The 20,124-nt window shown below is 40.0% G+C and overlaps 2 protein-coding genes and 1 long non-coding RNA gene across 4 annotated transcripts in view; 2 read left to right on the top strand and 1 right to left on the bottom strand.

Annotated features, from left to right (window-relative positions):
* Positions 1-268: 268 nt before the first annotated feature.
* Positions 269-10,982, top strand: LOC136436301 (alpha-N-acetylneuraminide alpha-2,8-sialyltransferase-like). Its single transcript, XM_066430158.1, has 9 exons — positions 269-656; positions 5,442-5,628; positions 6,043-6,249; positions 6,594-6,735; positions 7,762-7,874; positions 8,710-8,802; positions 9,153-9,406; positions 10,412-10,508; positions 10,644-10,982. The coding sequence occupies exons 1-9, from the start codon at positions 641-643 to the stop codon at positions 10,792-10,794; spliced, it is 1,260 nt and encodes a 419-aa protein (XP_066286255.1). The 5' UTR covers positions 269-640; the 3' UTR covers positions 10,795-10,982.
* Positions 8,888-20,124, bottom strand: part of LOC136436317 (uncharacterized) — a 29,485-nt gene continuing 18,248 nt past the window's right edge. The window contains exon 2 of the long non-coding RNA XR_010756030.1: positions 8,888-9,381. This is a non-coding gene — a long non-coding RNA (uncharacterized lncRNA). The remainder of the gene's footprint in view (positions 9,382-20,124) is intronic.
* Positions 11,635-19,279, top strand: LOC136436275 (alpha-N-acetylneuraminide alpha-2,8-sialyltransferase-like). 2 transcript variants are annotated; one of them, XM_066430113.1, is made up of 9 exons: positions 11,635-11,832; positions 13,391-13,586; positions 13,917-14,093; positions 14,595-14,739; positions 15,120-15,232; positions 15,701-15,793; positions 16,034-16,287; positions 17,251-17,347; positions 18,626-19,279. In XM_066430113.1, the coding sequence occupies exons 1-9, from the start codon at positions 11,820-11,822 to the stop codon at positions 18,786-18,788; spliced, it is 1,251 nt and encodes a 416-aa protein (XP_066286210.1). In that variant the 5' UTR covers positions 11,635-11,819; the 3' UTR covers positions 18,789-19,279. The 2 variants fall into 2 exon arrangements, with proteins under 2 accessions (XP_066286210.1, XP_066286219.1); XM_066430122.1 differs by lacking the exon at positions 13,391-13,586.

Here is a 20,124-nt window from a genome sequence, read left to right as displayed (position 1 = left end):
GTGTGGATGAGACTTCTTCTCAATGCAACCGAAGCAGTGTCTTCATTGTGGGAAAATTCCGTTGGCAAACGTTAGCGGTTCGTTGATAACAAAGTGCGAAGACTCTTTCATCTCAAATCCTCAAGAACTCCGCCTTAGACAGGAAGGTCCCATTTACATATTTGGTGAGTGGAACAATCTGCAGCAATATTTCTCCTTTAAAAGTATATCTGTATATTCTGTATAGACTAATGACTACATATGCTTTGATTGCGTTAGGTTTAAAAATTTACAAATCTGAACGTGAGTCTTTTACGTAAGGTGTTATAAGAATCTGCGTTCCATCAAAGGCATCTGAACTGAAGATAACGCCGATTTGCATACCGTCCACGGGTGTCGACAACAAAGGAAATTCTAAAAAGTGCTTCTGACAAAAAAACGACATCAGTGACGTGATACCGTTGTTCAAACCCAGCTTAGTGTCCTAGTTTATAATTTTTGTCTACATCCCCTTTCTCTATCTCCAGCTGTTACGACTGAAACGCGTCTACGATCGACCGTATAACGAAGGGAAAGCACAGCTGTTCCACAAGTCTGAGTTCCGTCGGACACGTTGCAGGTTGTTGAGAATCGTAAACCGAAGGAATGTACAGGACGAGCCATGCCGCGTATCACAGGTGAGGTTATTATAATTATCATTTACCTTACCCGCATTTTCCTGTACCTATGGCTACAACCGAAATGTAACCCAAATATTGCACACAATTACTTTCCAAAATTGGATCAATGAAACGGAGATTCCCTGAACACTGTATACACAAATTTCTTTAAGATATTTTGCTGGTATATATGTACATACTCTGCCCAATGTCGTTGACTCATAGTAGTAGAATACAATGTGATTTTAAGCATATGTACTAGTACTACTTTTTCTGTTCCAAAATTACAAATTATCGACGCCTATATATACAGAGGCTGAAAAAACTTGCGAACGGCTTAAGCTTTTGTCCAGAATGCCATTTCATATGTTATGAGGAGGATGTACTTGAAGCACAATGGTCGTGTTATATGCGACAGAAAGCCACCATAGACGTATTTCTATACGTATCACCTTTTAGTACCGTGTATAGTGTAGGTATTTTGTGTGGATATACAGCATTATTACTAACAATTGCTATTAAACGCAATACATGGCAAAAAAATATTGCATGCAACATAAGCAAATAGGGCAAAATTTCGAATGAAAGGTTATTGTGTGAATTCTTGTATTCCCATGACCAAGTACACTAATACATAATGGCACGAAACGTGCTTCTGTATTCATAGCATACTTGTGAAAACAGTAGCTTTTCAAGTTATCACCCTCGATAACCAAATACAAGCATGCAGGAAATAGAGTCCCACTGTATAAATACCAAAACCAGGGCAAGTCTTTGTCCAGCAAACACCTCCTACAAACAAAAAACTATAGACTTTAACAATATTGTACGAAGTATGTATTCTGTTTTTTTGTGCTACCTACAACATTGCGTGTTTTCCATTAATCTTTTCTGGTTCCATTTGTGTACATGAGGACTTTAGATTGTCTGCGGCTGGGTCCCAGTGGGAAGTGCCCCGCATTGAACCGATATTAGTTACCTATCATTGTTCGCTGACAGCTACATTGTCGGGAAAATGTTCGGCAGATGTTCTGGTTTCCCCAAGGATGATGCTGAACTCACTGGTCACGACATTCTGGTCAGTAGGGAATAAATGAAGATAGATTCACCTGATAAGATCACCGATATGATTTATTTCTTTGGGGGTTGGGATGGTTTCGTCTATTGTGGCAGTTGTAGAAACATCTACGTGATGCCTAATCTGTATAACGTATAGTTATGTGTTGTGTATTGTTTGCGTCTGTGTATTGTGTGTGTGTGTGTGTGTGTGTGCGTGTGTGTGTGTGTGTGTGCGTGAACGTGTGTGTGTGTGTGTTTGTGTGGTGTCTGTGTGTCTGTGTGTGTGTCTGTGTGCGTGAAAGCGTGCGTGTGTGTGTGTCTTTGTATGCATGTGTCTTTGTGTGTGTGTGTCTTTATGTGTTTGACTGTGTGTGTGTCTGTGGTGTACGGGCATGTGTGCATGTGTGCAAAAGATCCATTGCAGCATTTATATATCGACTTAGTTTGATCGACAGATTTCGTTATCAGAGCAATCACAACACAGTTGATTGTGGCAAGAGAGAGGCAATAGGTATGTCAAACATTTCATACAGTTTACTAATAGCAAATGCACTACAAAGAACTTCGTTGTCCTATTCCAGAGATTTATCACAAACACCTGGTTAAGACTAGAAGATCGGTGGGTTGAACAATGCTCTGTGTCATGTCGAAGTCAGACCTCTGGGACCCGGGCAACCGTTTCTGTCAAAACATTGTGTCGGTCCATTTCATCATGCCATTCGTCTACGATAGCGTCAGCGAGTCTTTTGTCGTAAACATTTATCTTCTTCTTCTTAAAGAACGCTAAGAGTTCTGAAAACTACATCTTATACAACGAAATCTTTGACCAACCCTGTGGCCTGATGATTGACCACGTAATTGGATGGTGGTTTTTCTATCGTTCATCTTTCTTTTGTTTTGTGTTGAATACTGTGCTATTTAGAGGTCACTGGCCTGTTCGAAATTTGATTACAGAACTTCGGATCAATACCTATATAAAAATCAATGTTAACGAAGCTACGATTGCAGGTGTGGTAAGCGATGCACACATAACTCATGTTAGGTTAGTGCTAACTAATCAATTGATTGTTCCAACCTAGGTTGATTATAGCACGCGTATGGGGTACATTGCTCAAGAGTTTGGTTTTCATATAACCTTGTCTTGACTTAGTATTATATTAGTATTACAGCATCCTATATTGTCTTCACTTCATTAACATATCTTTTCAGAGTTTGGGTTCTAAACCTGGTTCACCCAATTATTTCCTTAGTCACTGACGGAATAAAGCGGATGCTGTCTGAAAAGTCTGACTGTTTCAAAATTTTATCCAGTTGCTTGAGTAGCTATTTTTGCCACCTGGATGTCTAACCTTCACCTTCATCAACGTTTCTAGAGACATGGTTTAAGATAATACATCCTGACATCTGTCCAGAATCCAGTCCAAGACCGATTTTATTCTATTTACAACAGATATGCCGTCCATATCAGACATGTACAAACACAAGTATATCGATATATGGGTATCAGATAGTTCATAGAATGAACAGTATCTGTGACAACTTCGATGTTTTGTCAGAAAGTCTTGTTCAGGGATTTACCTATTTGCTTACTCTCTTAAAGGCAACCCAAGCAATATTAGGGCCCGAAATTCAGATTTTGAAGGTCAATATATTTAGTCATTTCTATACAAGTTCAAACAACACTATCACAATGTATAGCGACGTCCATGATGCAAAAATATGACTTCGTTGCAATGTGAGAACGCACTGAAAGTCGTCGCCGGGGTTTTTGTAGGCTCGCGAAACTAAGAGGATCATCGTACGGCATGTTTTTGCACGGTTTTGATAAGCTCAAAGTATGAAGTTATTACACACAAATGTGCTAGACAGTGGTAGTAAACGTCACTACAATAAAGACTTCAGAGTTTTTTCATTTCTATTTTTTTGCTTCCTGAAATTACTTTGGTTGCTTTTAATAGCCTGTTGACGTCGTAGTGCAGCAATAGTCCACCTGCTTTGTAGTCTAAAAAGCACCTGCCACTGTATCAGAACGCCCTATATCCCATGAGAAAATAATCCGTTGTTTTTTGCTGATAGCGATCGGAGACGTCTGTGAACAAAGAGTACATATCACATGTGAATTATTGATGTAGAACTACCAAAACACGTCACTGCTTATAACACCGAACATTCAGAAACACTCCCTGATCCACGACTTTAGACTAACAGTTTGTTATCTAAAATCGATTGCTTTGGAACAGCTCAGGTGAAGAGATCGTTACACGTTTGCTGTTACTGTTATAGGTATCAACCTGTCACGAAACTCGATTAAATCATACCACTTCTGTCATTGGTTGGCTCTCTAATGCATCGCCCAGAAGAAAGTATCCAAGAAGCTTTTTTACCAATACATTAACGGGTAAAAGATGCTTTGCTAGGATGGCAAGCTGTTACAATAGATGTACCTGTATAAGAATATCCACACCCATGGTTTCTCCACATGTTGTGTAAGTTAGCCTCCTTCGGAAACCCTCTGGGTGGCATATGGTTTTCTTTGGCTTTTTTTTTGCTGTTTCTGATATGCGCTATTTTTGTCGCATGTTTATGAACAGTACGTCAACTCTAAAATGGCTATAGAGACCAGAAAATGGCACAAATTTAGCCAAAAATCCAAAGAAAACCAAACCACCAGAAGGTGTGTGTCATAGGCTAATCTGTGGGTTCTCCTGCTATTGATCCGATCTAAGATCATTCCGCTTGGTTTATTTGCGGCCGACACCCGTGTGTAGTTAAGACCATATAATGGTAATTAAGCAGATCCAATTGTAACTGAAAGAATGCAACGAACAGACTTTATGATTTGTGTTCGTGGTTAATGTAGCCAGTAACTCTAATGCTAAATAAGAGCTTAACATTGTTATAGGGCGGTTAAAGTGTGTGCTGTTTATCCATTGAGACGATGATAAATATGGAATGTCAGCTTTGATTCACGTTATATCTTTTGTTTCTTCAGCTCGCATAAACGAGATCAAAGCCAGCTAAACTACATGTTAAACATTTGACACAAGTACATGTGTATGCCAATTCGATGAAAGCTAAATTGTTCGACTTCATCATTACTTCAACGTCCCTCTCAAACGTCTTTGTTGAGCGTCATTGTCAAAATCGACTTTAAACAGAACATTCTGTATCATTTCTTTTGTTTCCAGGAAATCCTTCACCATTGTTGATGTAAATCAAAGGTGATTGCCTAGTGCGTATCAAATGGTCCATGGCATTGCTCTCTCTATTGTCACGTAATGGATGCCTTTAATCGTGTTACGTAACGATATTGATTTGATTGATAATGCAGAGATGTCCTCACTAATGTTTCTGTGAAAATGAACATGGATGGTTGACGCTTATTTGAGTTCTGACCTTTTGACCTCCAGCGGTTTGATTCTCAGTAACCTGTACGTGGGTTGGAGCATGTCTAACACGAACGGATACGGGATGATCTCATGATCATCGAAACGTATCCTCACTGGTCCTAATGGCAGTACTGACCTTAAGCGGCTCTGTAGATTTGTAAGAATTAATCAACTGTGCAACTAGCGAACGTCCAGTGTCAGGAGCTACTAGGATTCAAAGCTACGTGTGAGGCAGCACGAATACAGGGCAAGAACTTGATCAATCATTCAACTCATCTGGAACCACGTCCATGAGCACATCCATGAGCTTATTCCATGATGCCTAACCATCGAAAACCATCTTTCTCGTTGTCAGGAGCCCTCCATGTCCGACGGAACAGCTGTATAACTTACGTGTTCTCCACGTGCCTGATATTTACCTTCTACAACTGGCTGACCATGGACGGACCTTACACCATCACCATCCAGCTCAGACCGCTGATGCCCTGGGCGTCATATTCCGGCAGGAGGCTTCAGTACCTGATCACAGATGACTTAAATCGGTGAGCATACGTTACTGTTACAGTGAGCTGTCCTTGCAATGGCACTGGTGACTGCTGTCCTTGTGCTCGTCCTCGTATTGTGCTAGATTAGATAATCTTATTGCTTACCGATCTATATCTTTTTGTTAGTTTGTTTGTTTGAGTGCCTGCTTACCTGCCTGCTTGCTCAATTGTTTGTTTGTTTGTTTGTTTGTTTGTTTGCTTGCTTGCTTGCTTGCTTGCTTGGTTAATGCTTGATCTTTTACTGTGTTCTAGTTATCGTCCCTCGTTGTGGAAAATAACGTATTTCCGTACGCATGGTGCTGGAAAAGGTAAGAACGGCTTGACGTTCGGCCTAACCCTGAACCAGTCATGTTTACCTCACCACTGTAGTAATTTATAATGTTTCTGATAAGAAAATCTTTTCCTACATAGAACAAATAACATAGAAACGAAGCGGCAACAAGATTCAGCAATAACTACAGCGTTCCCGGACACGCACATCGCTGGTTTTCCTGAGGACATAGACGCTATGCTGTTCAACAACACCAGACAGCTCAAACCGTCACAGAAAATACTCTCTCTACTGGACACTATCGACAAGAACTGGACGTTTCGTCCGGACGCAACAGAAAGACTAAGGTAAATGTACACCACTTACTTCATAGATGAACAAGCCCAAAACTTTGTTGATGACTCAGTTTAACAAAAGCAAAGGACGTATTCTTGATTCTGATTTGAATATTGAGTCAAACTTCTGATATGTCTGTTTTTTATCTATCTGTATCTGTATGTCTGCATGTTTATATGCTAATCAGATGAACCCTGGCAAGATTGACAAAATAAAGGGTGTCGAAATAGACGAAATCTATGAGCATACACATCACAAAAGGCTTCAAATATCAATGATTTTTTCGAAGAAGCAGCTTTCTCATCTACTAATACAAAGAGTCACTCACATTGACGAAACTCTTTCCTCTTTCCAGATTACAACTGGAGAAGAGAGTTGACACTGTAAACACTTTTGTACTGCACAAAAACTCGACAACAAGTAACGGTAGCATAGGATTCACGTCAGTCCCCGGTCTCTACAGAATGACGCCATCAGTTTACAGCAGACAACCAATGGTAAATGATGACTCATTATCTTCTCCTTGATCTTTCGTTCATTGTCTGGGATGAATAAAGCTAGCTTAAGTCCCACCTAAATCCCTTAAGATTTCTCTTTTCGTTGTCGATGGTCGCGCCTTTCCGACGGTGTTGTTATCTTTTTGATATGGCTCACAACGTCAACCGAACATATGCTGACGTAAGAGCTATAATTTTCTTAAGTCTTATATAAAGCCCTCAAGATCTCTGTTTTTCTTGTCGATGGTCGCGCCTTTCCGACGCTGTTGTTATCTTTGTTATCTTTTTGATAAAGCTCACAACGTCAACCAAACATATGCTGACGTCAGAGATATATTGGTGCTATAATCTTATTAAGTCTTAGCTAAAGCCCTTAAGGTTTCTGTTTTTCTTGTCGATGGTCGCGCCTTTCTGGCGCTGTAGTAATCTCATTGATAAAGCTCAGGACGTCAATCGGACATATGCTGGCGTCATAACTATAATTCTATTAAACACTACATGATTGATATTGATCTTTTCTTTCAAAGTACGCACCGGTTTGGAAGAATTGTGTTGACTTAGATCAACATAGCTGTGTCTCTATTGATCCCTTTATTGATCTATATCTATATTAATACACCGTGTAGACAGGCACTTACTGTCTTCATTGATCAAATGTCAAGTACGTACTTCGACAGGGTTTTTTTACCATTTTGTGTTGTCCTCTCGGTTCTTGTAGTCGGACGCAATATTACAACAGTTTATAACACATTATACACTGAACGTCGTAGGACGTCGTCGCACGATTTTGATGCCGTAGGATTTTAAAGCAGGCTGTGGCAGAATCAGCCACACGACAAGGACCTAAGACAGCCTTTTCGGTAACAAGACAGCTGAATTTTGTACGACAAATGTACGACGGTCCCACGACGATCGCACGACGATCGTACGACGAAAGTGACCAGTCCAATACCAACCTGATGGAACTATTCATAGATGTTATACACTATTCGGTCTTACCATCTTTTGTTTTTATGGTGTTTTCAGGACACACCGTTCCAGTATAAGCAGTACAAGACTTGCAGTGTTGTTGGCAGTAGCGGCATTCTGGAGGGTAGCAACTGTGGAGATAGTATCAATAATGCAGATTTTGTTATAAGGTAATTTTTGCCACTTTACTCACTTTTCACACTTGTCATCAATTCTCAATCGGTGTATTTATATGTCATGACCTGTAGTAAGTCAGAAATGTATGCCCTTCTGAATGACAACAAATACTGACCCCATAAAATTTATGTTGCATTCATCTTCACTCTAACAATGGAGTAAATGACTAAGCATCAGCACTCCTTATAAAATGGGTTAGTGAAGTCATTCTAGTCTCGAGCAGTGATGTTCCTGACCTAGGGCGAGGAGATGCTGCTACAGTAACAATTAGTTCAGTGCTTAGATGAGTGGCCTTGCACTGAGCGAGTTCGTTAAAAAAAACAAAGCAGGAAAGACGATATGAATGAATGGTTTATGATAAATGGCACATTGGGGACATGGTGGCGTGGTCAAATTAGGTCAGTTTTTACACATCCTCAACCACAATTTACAGCCTCTAACACTCTTACCATGTGAAGACCGTAAAAGCTTTAAATGTAATAATCGTCTTAATTGTAATAGACAGTGCATTTGCGAGGATATTTACCTCCATAAAAATGGAGGTATTATTTTTGGCGTGTCTGTGAGTCTGCCTGTCTCTATCAGCAAAACCTAAGAACCTCTAGATGACATTTGGTGTGTGAGTAGGTGTTGGAAAGATAACGGTCAAAGGCGATTTTGGCCCCCCCGGTGTGTGGCCTTGGTACTGCAGCAGATCTTCCGGTTTTTGTATCTTTTTTGCTGGACATGCTATGACCTGGTTTTTCTATCATTAGATAGACTTTTATGTTGTCCATAATATCCATACACAATACAATGTGGAGATATATTGTTTGATCCTTTCTCTAGGTTCAATATGCCAGCTGTTACGGACGAATTCAAAGACGACGTCGGAATACGGACACATCTGGTCACATGTAACGGAGACACTGTACATTATAAGTAGGTACTTATTTCCTTCTCCAGAAGTAATTATCGATCATATGAACTGTTTTCTTCAACAAATGATGCAACATTGCTCCAGGTATAATATATCTTCGTATCAGTTCATGTTTTCCAACACATCCACAACGCAACCATCAAAACATATCGGTAGCTGGGGGAAACAAATACATAAAAGCCGATAGAAATAGCCAATGAAAATGAAATATTACTTCATAGATAGCATAAACTATATGATTATGTTTTCAGATTCAAAGACAAGAAAGGCAAATGCTAAAAACAATAGTCTATAGAAGTCTAACTTGACGTCATAGATATCAGAAATATCATGTGCTCACTTTTGTTCCCAGATTCAAAGACATTCGGAGTACAAATTGGCTCCGGTTCTTTCGTAACTACATGATCGATAACAAATACGGAAAGAGCATGATCTTCACCGCACCGTTCAACACCAGATACCACCTCCAGAGGCTTCTCTGGTTCCAGTCTGTCGTGCCAAAGTCCAGGTTGCCAAACAGGGTTGTCTTCAACGACTCCCAGCACAAGGTGAAGGCCTTCAAGTTTTGGAGGGAGAGAGGTCTGAAGGAGAAAAGTTTTTCTTCTGGTAAGTTATGAATGAATTATTGAATGAATGCTTCATTTTCGTGCCCTGCGACTCAATAAAGTCGCCCAGCCCATACGGACTTATAGGACACCAATTGAATACATAAACTTGACATAGGAGTGTTGGTAGAGGTACAGTAATAAATGATAATATTCAGAAATGAATCATAATAATAGCAGTAATGAGTAACACAAAATAATATGAACATAATACAGTGGCAACACAAAAGGGACACACCTGGTACATTGATTCAACTCAATTTAAATTTAAAGAAATCAAGTGGTAAGTTTCACTGAACAAAGTCAGAATACTGGACACTAGTTGAACAGGACTACTTTATGAGAGGTATAAAGGAGGCCATATACATCAGGGCACTCCAGCCATCACTTAACAGTCATAGTGGGCGTTATAAACTTCCTGGCACGTTTGACCAATTGCTGACGTCACGTAACGTTATCCGTAATGACACGTGTCAATAAAGTCACGTCTCTGTAACTCCCGCTAGTTTACGTTCGGAAGTGATTGGCCATTGTTGATCCTGAAGAAGGCGACAGTGGTCGTTGAAAATTTGATCCGTGAATACCTTAGTGTTGAAAGGAAGTTTAGCATTGTATTAAGAACTGGTATTCTGTGCCTCAATTATTTATAGTGGTAACATAAGACAGTAGATGCCTTGTTACAGAAAGAAGCCCCAAATTCATACCCTTTTATCATTCCTTCGGAAATACACGTAGCAGCAAACACAGGTCTTCTTGTAGTTATTTGTAACAATCGGACACAATGAGAGAACCTTCCAATGACATGGTCACATGTTGTCATTACTGTTCACCATTATCATAATCTCTAGGCCCTCAGGATTGACAAGGGTGAATCCTTGAATCATGCAATATATGCGCTTAGCACATAACGTTCAGGATAATTCCTGTCCCTAGTTATAATCACTCGCATTGGGGCAAGCTTTTCACGTAATTAACACATATTTTGGTACTTTTCCCATGTTTGTAGGGTTCTACATGATCAGCTCTGCTCTATCGTTCTGTGAAGAAGTAACAGTCTACGGGTTCTGGCCCTTCCGTAAAGACAGGAACGGCAGAGATGTCAAGTGAGTAGTGTCATGCATTTTTCTTGAAGTTTAACGTTATAACTTTCTCTTTTCAAGTCAGCGTAGATCGACTATTTTGACAAGACTTCTATGTATTCTAAGTTGTAATATTGCGTTTCCGCCATTTTTACCCAGGTATCACTACTCGCATGGCGAAGAGCATGATGGGGGAATTGAAAACGAGTGGCACCGCATGGACAGAGAGTTCGTCAAACTGGTCGAACTTTACAAGGACGGCGTCATCAAACTAGTCACACAGAACTGTAATCAAACGGAGAATAGTTAGGAGTTTCGTTTTTTTTTTTAAATTCCGGACTCCGAGAAAATGGCTTCTGTTAAACTGCAGCGACTACTCATTGTCACACGATCTATAATGCTCTCCGCCATCTTGAAGACAGATTCAAGGCATCGCATCTCGTTCCTCGAACAATTTGATATATTCATTACAAATAAACCAGACGAATTCTTACACTTCTTATTGCTGTAAGGTATTTTTTCTCAAACGATGAATGAGTGAGTGAGTGAGTGAGTGAGTGAGTGAGTGAGTGAGTGAGTGAGTGAGTGAGTGAGTGAGTGAGTGAGTGAGTGAGTGAGTGAGTGAGTGAGTGAGCAAGTGAGCAAGTGAGCGAATCAGTGAGCGAGTCAGTGATCAAAAAATCTACCGGACATTTGCAATATGTATACCCTTCCTTTGCTGTTATTCATAAACCAAAAATGAAAACTCCGGGTCAACCAATAAAAGTACGGAAACCTAACAGCAAGAGACCGGATACAATCAGAACGGATAAAAAGCACACAATAAGAAAAAAATCCCGTAATCCTGCTATTAACGGAGGCTGCAAACAGACAAATACGCACATAGAAGTACCTCCCGTTACACTCCCTTTCACAAAGACTACAAAAATGACAATGACTAAAAAGATCAATTTCTTTGCGATAAAATTCTCTACTGTACCAGCTGCCTGATCCAACCCTTTTACCCATTAACCAATTGCCTATGTCACCGATTCACCACTAAATCAATCTTGCGTCCCTTTGTTCGCCTCCTTACAATCATTATCGGATTCAATTTTCTCCAATTGTCGGAGTGAGAATATGGACGGCACGGGATATATATATAGGGCTGTTGTAGAATGTGAGGGGTCATACCGGTCAGACGGGTTACTTGTGTTGGCCGGATTGAGAATGATGACCACAGAAAAACCTTCCCGAAGCAAAAATTCCTCTCCAAGACAGTCTGAGACTCAAACAGGTTGAAGGTGAGAGTCACCTTTGTCCTAGACTCGTGCGGAATTGAACTACGTCAAGGATATGACCTTCAAAGGTGAGACAATTCTTTCCGTGTTCTTTAGCAGGTGGGGAGGGGGGCGAGCACGAAATTACCCTTACTGTAAGATAAACAGACTATTATCATTGACATGAATCATATGTTGTAGTAACAAGTGGACATAAAGAGCGATGGGGTAGTACAATGTAAACATAGAGTTTAAATGCAACGTTGCAGCAACGTTTAGATATCGTCCTAAGAGAGGAGTGTACATTTTCAGTTGCGCAATGTTGAGATGTATCGCCAGTAGAAATAGCTGCACACGAATTTGTTCGATACCAATGTCCGTACATTCCGATAGGGACATTCAGATAAACACGATAACGCCATGTAATTAATTGATAAATAAGACCCAGTATGGTATGCTCTCTTGCATACCTTTTGTCATTCGTTACCATTTTCGTCGGCGTTGCATGCATATCTGGTATATATTTGAAGTATTTATAATCGTTGATTGATACAGACAACGAGCATGACCTGGGTAACAAAGCACTGTCTTCTTATCCCACATTTCAATGGTGTTGCATTCCTGCAGTATTAGATCAGCTCCTGTACTGATAAATCCAAACAAAACAAAACTCTTATCAATTCCCTATCCGCCAACAGAACGCGTTGTCATGGCGACGCCTTCGTGTTTTCCTCACACTTAATGTTTCTGGGCGTTCTAATAGAAGTTGAAGGAGCCGAGAGGCTGGTAGAACTCACTTCCTTGATGGCATGAGACGTACTGAAACAAACGTGCGCCGACTGTATCGAAAATTCGCGTGACAACTCTCATCGACATTCACGCGAGACTTGCTGAAACGTGCGATTTCAAACGAGCGCGCCCCCTTTAGGGAACCGCCTAAGTAGCTCTTTACATTTTATTTCGGGCATCCCAGTAATGTAGTTTTAATGTGAATCCCCAAAACAGGTGTATTTCTCTATTCCGAACGATCTGTGCATATTGTAACCATGGATATGTATAAACATTTACTGCCAAGCTGTCACTGTGACAACATGACGCCCTCGGCAAGGTAGCTTTGTCTAGAATAATGAGTGGATCTACGTATCTAGGTCACCGCACTCTCACCCCAGCCGGGGCTAATAAGCTAAGGGTACAATGTGCGGAAGAGTCTTAGTACCTGTCCATATCCCACATTGTTCACAAACAATAAATGTGACCGACAGAACTGGGTTGGGTTGAGGTTGATTCTCGATTATATATTCAATAAAAACATAACGTATGTTTTCCTCAATATACCCCCATTAGTTCGAATGACTATACCAGATAGAAATGACTTTCTTGTAAAACAAGATCTACTATTTGAAAAGGGTTGGTTCAGGAGATCACAAAGTACATCAGAATAAAAAGAGCAATTGTTCATGATTAATTGGTGACTGGTATATTTGCATGTTTTCGCCTTGACATACAGTGTTGAGTCTGTTGATGCACTGGTTGTCGTTCAAATGAATGTAGTTAATAAGGAAAGCTAGCTAATCCGTAGAGCCTACTGAGGAGGTTAAGAGCTACATTGTACCTACATTGCCCAATATATCATTATACCATCAACAGGTAAAAGGAGCGCCATGCCACAGCAGAGACTCAGGCGTGTGACGTCAGTGTTCCTGGTGTGTGTCGTCATGACCATGTATAACGTCCTGACCATGGACGGGCCTTACGTCATCACTATCAGACTGCCACAGCTGTACCCGTGGGCGAACCTCTCCATGTGTGCACCGCGCATGCTCATCAAGCAAACTGCCAACACGTAAGTAGATTTCAAACTAGATGGCAACGTAGTATTGTGGTTAGGGTTGTTGACTTATTAACTTAAGGTTCCATTGGGAACGGTAGTTTAAACCAAGGAGGTTATATATAACATATGTATATATCAATAATACATTTTAAGCCATAAATACTAGACGTTTGGACAAGATCAAAGCAAGTACACCAACTGGTATTATTAGAAGCAATGGTATTGGATACCGCTGGCTCGCAAAGTTAGCGTTTGCTGTTATGTTAATGCTATAATCTGTTGGTTTTCATCATGAAATCAAAGGATCTGTAATAATATGTAACGTAACGTTTCATCCCTCAGCACTGCAGTCTCAGACCTGATGGATATAGATGAGATACTGCCTGGTTTCCCTAAGGAGATAGATGACATCATGTACAACGGTACCAGACTACAGGCACCGCCCCGGGAAATACTGTCTGTTCTGGACACTATCGACAGGACTTGGAAGTTTAAACCAGACGCCGCTGAAGAACTCAGGTAAGTGACTCCAAAAAGGCTTTTGTACAGCTAAATCCTGGTTGCTGCAACATTTGTGTTGATGTTGTCTTTGAGGCTACCCGTACATTATCTGTCATTATCATTAGACGCATTACCCACATATACATTTCCTACAAATGTGATTTTTACATATAGATACATGTAAACAACAGAAAGGCAGTAGTGCGCATGAGCAAACTAGAGGCCAAAATTCTACCTGGAATTGGTATGGAGTTTGATGTTAGCTATGTCTTACACCTGAACTGTTAGTGTGATGTTAGCTTTATCTTTTACAGAGGTATTAAAAAAACACTTCTATTAGTAACAAATGGATTGATAACATTTCCTACTGCATTTCAGGCAAAATACTATCAGTTTGTACGACGTTGTCTAACAATCTGCTTTCGAAGTTTTCTTTTATCTCCGTGGCAATATCTTTTGCTGAAATTATTTCCCATTGTTAATACTTCTACCGCAAATCATATGCTCAACTCATTATAGATCCGCGTTGGAGGGGAACCTGAGCACCATCAACATGTACATCGTCACTCAGAACAACACGCCTAAGGACACGCCGATGAAACTAGCGGCAGAGAGGCACATAGAGTACAAACTGTCCGCTGTTGTCGCCGGTAGGCAGCCTGCGGTGAGTGCTAAATATTTCTTCTACACTTTATTCAGCAAGGAGGGCGTTTCATTCCTCAACTATATTGATGGGTATTTTTCTTGTATCGTGTATAAAAATGTCTTCATCCACTACCATAAAGTATTTTGAGAGAGCAGTTTATTTTTGGGGTCCAGTCCTTTAGAACCTTTTGAATATTGAAGAAAATGTCATTACTGAACAATAGTATCTAAATGTTTTGATAATACTTTTAAAAACATCTAAATCACATTCTATTGCATAGTAAGTAGCTCATACTTTTCCATCATAATTCCTATACAATTGAATTGACTAATTTGAAGGGTTACTGAGTTGTCTTGTGGTGTGTCATTAACATCGACTCTTTCTTTCCCTGCATTTAGAGGTCACCATTTTCCTACAAACAGTATAAAACCTGTAACATTGTGGGAAGTAGTGGTCTGCTCAGAGGTAGTAAGTGCGGACGGGAGATTAACAGTGGGGAATTCATCATAAGGTATGTCTAGTTGTCGTGTGAATGTACATGTTTAACAGTTGAAGCTTTATAAGATACTATTAATTAATGGCTAACAATATCTCTGAGATTCGTAAATTTGCAGCTTGATTAAATCGCTCTATAGACCCGATTCACAATGAGGAAATTGTCTGGATGTACGACAACAACCTACGACGTCATACGTCTTCGGCGTACGGCACCTTTTTCCCTGGGCATGGGTGTGAATTGGGCGTCGTATGACAGGCAATTTTATGGCTCTTCATCTAGCCACCGCGAGGAGGGGCCATAAAAGGTCCGGACAGCGGAGTTTGCGCTACACAGTTAATCAATTTGCATCATGTAAACATGGCATTTGGTCACCATCCGTAATATTGTTGTGCTCCATAAATTGTATTTAAAATAGGAACACTCTTTCGTGCTTTAAATAGGCGTCATACACTGACATATATAGCTACCATGTGATTACAGGTTCAATATGCCACCTATAGCAGAAGCCTACAAAGAAGACATCGGTGTCAGGACACATCTCGTCACCTGCAACTCTCTCACAGTTCATGAAGAGTACGTAACGTTTTGTTTGTTGCATCAAATAATTTGTCATGTTATGATCAGTTAGAACGTTTTTTACCAACATCGTTTCTGGATGATCTTTTTGGTGTAATTTTGATGAAAGCTGTTTCGATTGTGTTCAATGAATTTGGCAAAAAATACATGCATTACAACACTCATAATTGATGTTAATGAGATTGCTCATATGGATATTATCGAATCGGGCTGACCTGACATTCGCATATTTTACAGATATCAAGATATTCGCAGCATGCACTGGCTGAGAATCTTCCGCAATTCCATCATAAGAAACAAGTACGGAAAGAGCATGATCTTCACCATGCCTTTTAACGTGCGCTGGAACATACGGAGACTCATATGGTTTCAGACCGCGGTTCCTAAAGCTAGAGTGCCAAACAGAGTAGTCTTCAACCATCCTCACCACAAGATAGCTGCAGAAAAGTTCTGGAACGATAGGGGGCTCGACGAGAAGAGCTTCTCTTCTGGTAAGTACAATCCCAAATGCGCATAGCACTTCTATGCATGTATCTGTAGCCAGAATCTTTGCTCTGTGTTTTGAAGTTCTACTAGAGCCGCTGGAATTATATTCGGCCATATTTTTGCATCGCTCCTGTCTTTATGTATAGTACAAACATAGTTAAAACGTTTTTTTGGCAATCCAGCCTCGGAGGACTATATTGGCAAACGGCAATGTATTCAGCCATATTTTTGCATCGCTCCTGTCTTTATGTCTAGTACAAACATAGTTAAAACGTTTTTTTTTTTTTTTTTTAATCCAGCCTCGGAAGACTATATTGGCAAATGGCATTGTATTCAGGCATATATTTTTGCATCGCTCTTGTCTTTATGTATAGTACAAACATAGTTAAAACGTTGTTTTTTTTTTTCAATCCAGCCTCGGAGGACTATATTCGCAAATTGCATTGTATTCAGCCATATTTTTGCATCGCTCCTGCCTTTATGTACTAGTATAGTACAAACATAGTTAAAACGTTTTTTGGCAATCCAGCATCGGAGGACTATACTGTTGCACCTCTGAAAAAGTCACTGCAGTGTACGTGTTCGTTGTGTTTTAGACGTCCACTGTGTGTTCTGCAATCTTAAATCTGTCCACACATTTACAGCTGTCTTGGGAAGCGCGAAGACGCTCAACCTGTACATACAAATATACATTAGTCGTTGTAGATGCACTAAGATACCTTATTCTTATATCACTGTAATTGTACTTCTGCTTTATCACCATTCATCATCATCATGACCTGTACTTTGTAAGTGAATTATAAGAGCATAAACGTACCAGAAAATGCCTGTGGACAAATGCCTGTGCAATTCTTAGAATATTTGCAAACTGCACACAATACTATACCATTTGGCTCGCCACAGAGGCTTCGCCAAAAAAGTTCTTTCATTCATTCATTAATGATGGTTTGATATTGGTGATTTTGCAGGGTTCTACATGATCAGTTCCGCCCTCTCTTTCTGTGAGAAGATCACAGTCTACGGGTTCTGGCCCTTCAACCTGGACAGGAGCGGCAATCCACTCAGGTGTGTGAGGAATGAATTTTGTTTGTTTGTTTGTTTGTTTGTTAATTTATTTATTTTCTGTATCACTTGGTCAATAACAACTGTGTCTGCATCATCAGGTAAAGAAATACTCAATACGAAGAGATTTTTCTTCATCCAATACTATCAATACCTAGGGTCTAGCTACTTTTTGTTACAGGTTTGCGTAGCAAAACCTTTGTTGAATCCTTTGGCATGTGTGGTGGCCACCATCTTGAATTGTGACGTCACAGGGTCGCCATAACATTCTATTGGGAGGGGTGTTTTGGGGGGTCGCTAGCGTTCTCTCTATCTATAACAAATCGGTACACAACTACCACACATTCAACTAAAATGAAAAGAAAAATTCAATACCAATTCATATCTATAAAAAGATCCCGTAATCGCTAAACTAACATAGCAAACCTGAAGTATATGTAGCACAAATACTTAACTCTAGTTTTACTTTTAGATTTATTTGTTGTTACGCACTCTTCAACTTTCTAGAATATCTGTAGTCACCTCCCCTCAAAAATAACTAACCAATTACATTTATATTCAATATAACACATTATCACATAGCTAGGTAGCGTCAACCAATCAGAAGCCTCCATTTCCTTCGGTTATGACGCCATAATGCCATAAGTGGTGTTAAATCAATCATGGGTGGTGTTAAATGATTTTGACCAATCAGAGGGAGCTATGGTAGTGACTAAGTGGTGTTAAATAATATTGACCGATCAGAAGGACACCTAGAAGGGAGGAATGATTATCATCATTAATCCTCCCTTCTGGGTGTCCTACAGAGTATATTAGAGTAGATTTGAAAACACGATTTGTGTGCAAAGATTGTAATGTTGTGAAAGATTTTCTGTGGAAGTTTTAGTTTCAAAATGAAATCTGTAATACTCTGCACAGAAATGACAAATGTAAATTTTCACATGCATTTCTCAAATTGGACTGATGCATTAACATGTATAGTAGTAAGAGATCAATGTGTCATACAGGTATCTTTTACTCTTATATGGGTCAGTTTGGATAGGCTATTTGATAATAACGTTAATTACCCGCCTCTTCCTCGATGTATATGGTGTCATAACGCCTGGCCATGTGCTATAACCATCTCGGTGGTTTTATTCGGTGGTTATAGCACATGGCCAGGCGCTATGACACCATATACACCTCGGGGCGGGTCATTAACCCTTAATTAAATATTCAGTAGTGTATCATTTAATAAGATGTTCGTTTCTAATGTGTGTTTTTTTCGTGTATTATCAACAGCTACCACTACTCGCAGACCGGGCCAAAAGACGGCGGGGTGAACAACACTTGGCACCGCATGGACAGAGAGTTCGTTAAACTGATAGAACTGTACAAAGAAGGCGTTATCAAGCTGGTTACGTCACCTTGTATACAACACAAGAATACCTCAGATGTAAGATAGAGAGTTATCGGTCAGCCAAAGAGCTCGAGGATCATAACTTTGTTGCAATAGGAACGTTAGTTTATCTGTAAGAAATAGGGTTATCGCTTCGTATTTATTGCATATAATTGCAAACTGATTCATATACCTGTTTGTTTGTTTGTTCGTTTGTTTGCTTCTTTGTTTGTTTTCTTTGTTTGTTTGTTATATCGAACGTTCCATGGCGAAAGCCCAAAGGCACACGACCTAATTATAAGTGCCCTCTTCATAACGTTAATTAGGCTCGCTCCTAAGGTGTCGCCAAAAAGCTTCAGGACCCTCACATTTGACAGTACCGATTCATGACGCTAGGTGGTGCTTTTGCATTTCTTCTGCTACATTCCTCCAAAAGATGGAAACAAATCTCTTACAACTATTGTGTCTTCTTTATTCATCATTGAAGAAATGCTATCTAATTCGAGTTGCCGGTCCAACTAGTTAACTGGCAAAATAAAGTATATCATGTCACCATTTTCTCTGTTTCATCCAATACTTTACTTCGAATTTTAAAGGCCCAGTTTATGAGGTAGATTTCATAAGGAGACAAGCGAGTCAAATCGAAAACGTTTGAGAAACCGACAGCGTCTGCTAGATGGCGTTGTTGAACAAATGGATGAAAGAAAGCCTCTATCCAAACACTATCCTTTCTCCCATATCACAGGTATTAGTGGCACCTGTTTGTTGCCAGAGAAAATATACAACATAATGACGTCACGGCAACGCCTATGAATGGATGAATGATTTAAGCGGGGAGGGGCAATTTTCAATCGGTTTTGGTCCAGATGCTTCACCAGTCTTGGTGTTATGAAAAACGTATATATTGGCTGGAGTTAAAGCCCATTCAGACTTTCAATCATACTATCAAGGTAATACTAACATATTGTTATTATGATATATATTTCAAATGGCTAAATCCACATTATGGTCTCGCTACTCGCGCTATCTCTCTATCTGTACTGATAGACATCGTGCATTTCGTGCTCAGCAGACCTGAAAGGTCACGCAAAACATAGCTGCAACCGCACACACGTCCTCTCATACGGCTCTAGGAGAAAAAATACTTCCTTGTAATTCGTTGCTCTGACGAATTATACAATTGAGTTCCCTACATGACTGCCCCGTTGCTCTGGGTGTTTAGGGTAGCGAGGCATGTATGTAATACGTTGCTTCCTACTGTTCAGATAGACCGTGTGATTCCAGGCTTTGATGCGTACTTCCTGATGATTTCGGGGAAACAATTTGTTCTATTTTCAGGAAATTACGTGTAAGGGAAAGCCATTGATCCTATGTACGTGTTGTGGGCATGGTAGCTCGGATA

This window comes from Branchiostoma lanceolatum, chromosome 1, assembly GCF_035083965.1.
Source record: "Branchiostoma lanceolatum isolate klBraLanc5 chromosome 1, klBraLanc5.hap2, whole genome shotgun sequence".
NCBI classification, from domain to species: Eukaryota; Metazoa; Chordata; class Leptocardii; order Amphioxiformes; family Branchiostomatidae; genus Branchiostoma; species Branchiostoma lanceolatum.
This window is presented reverse-complemented; position numbering and strand designations above follow the sequence as displayed.

Excerpts from the sequence above, each read along its gene's own strand:
- LOC136436301 (XM_066430158.1), top strand. Across the intron at positions 8,803-9,152 it reads GGAGACACTGTACATTATAA|ATTCAAAGACATTCGGAGTA; the intron begins GTAGGTACTTAT and ends TTTTGTTCCCAG. Across the intron at positions 10,509-10,643 it reads AGGAACGGCAGAGATGTCAA|GTATCACTACTCGCATGGCG; the intron begins GTGAGTAGTGTC and ends ATTTTTACCCAG.
- LOC136436275 (XM_066430113.1), top strand. Across the intron at positions 14,740-15,119 it reads TCGCCGGTAGGCAGCCTGCG|AGGTCACCATTTTCCTACAA; the intron begins GTGAGTGCTAAA and ends CCCTGCATTTAG. Across the intron at positions 16,288-17,250 it reads CGAGAAGAGCTTCTCTTCTG|GGTTCTACATGATCAGTTCC; the intron begins GTAAGTACAATC and ends GTGATTTTGCAG.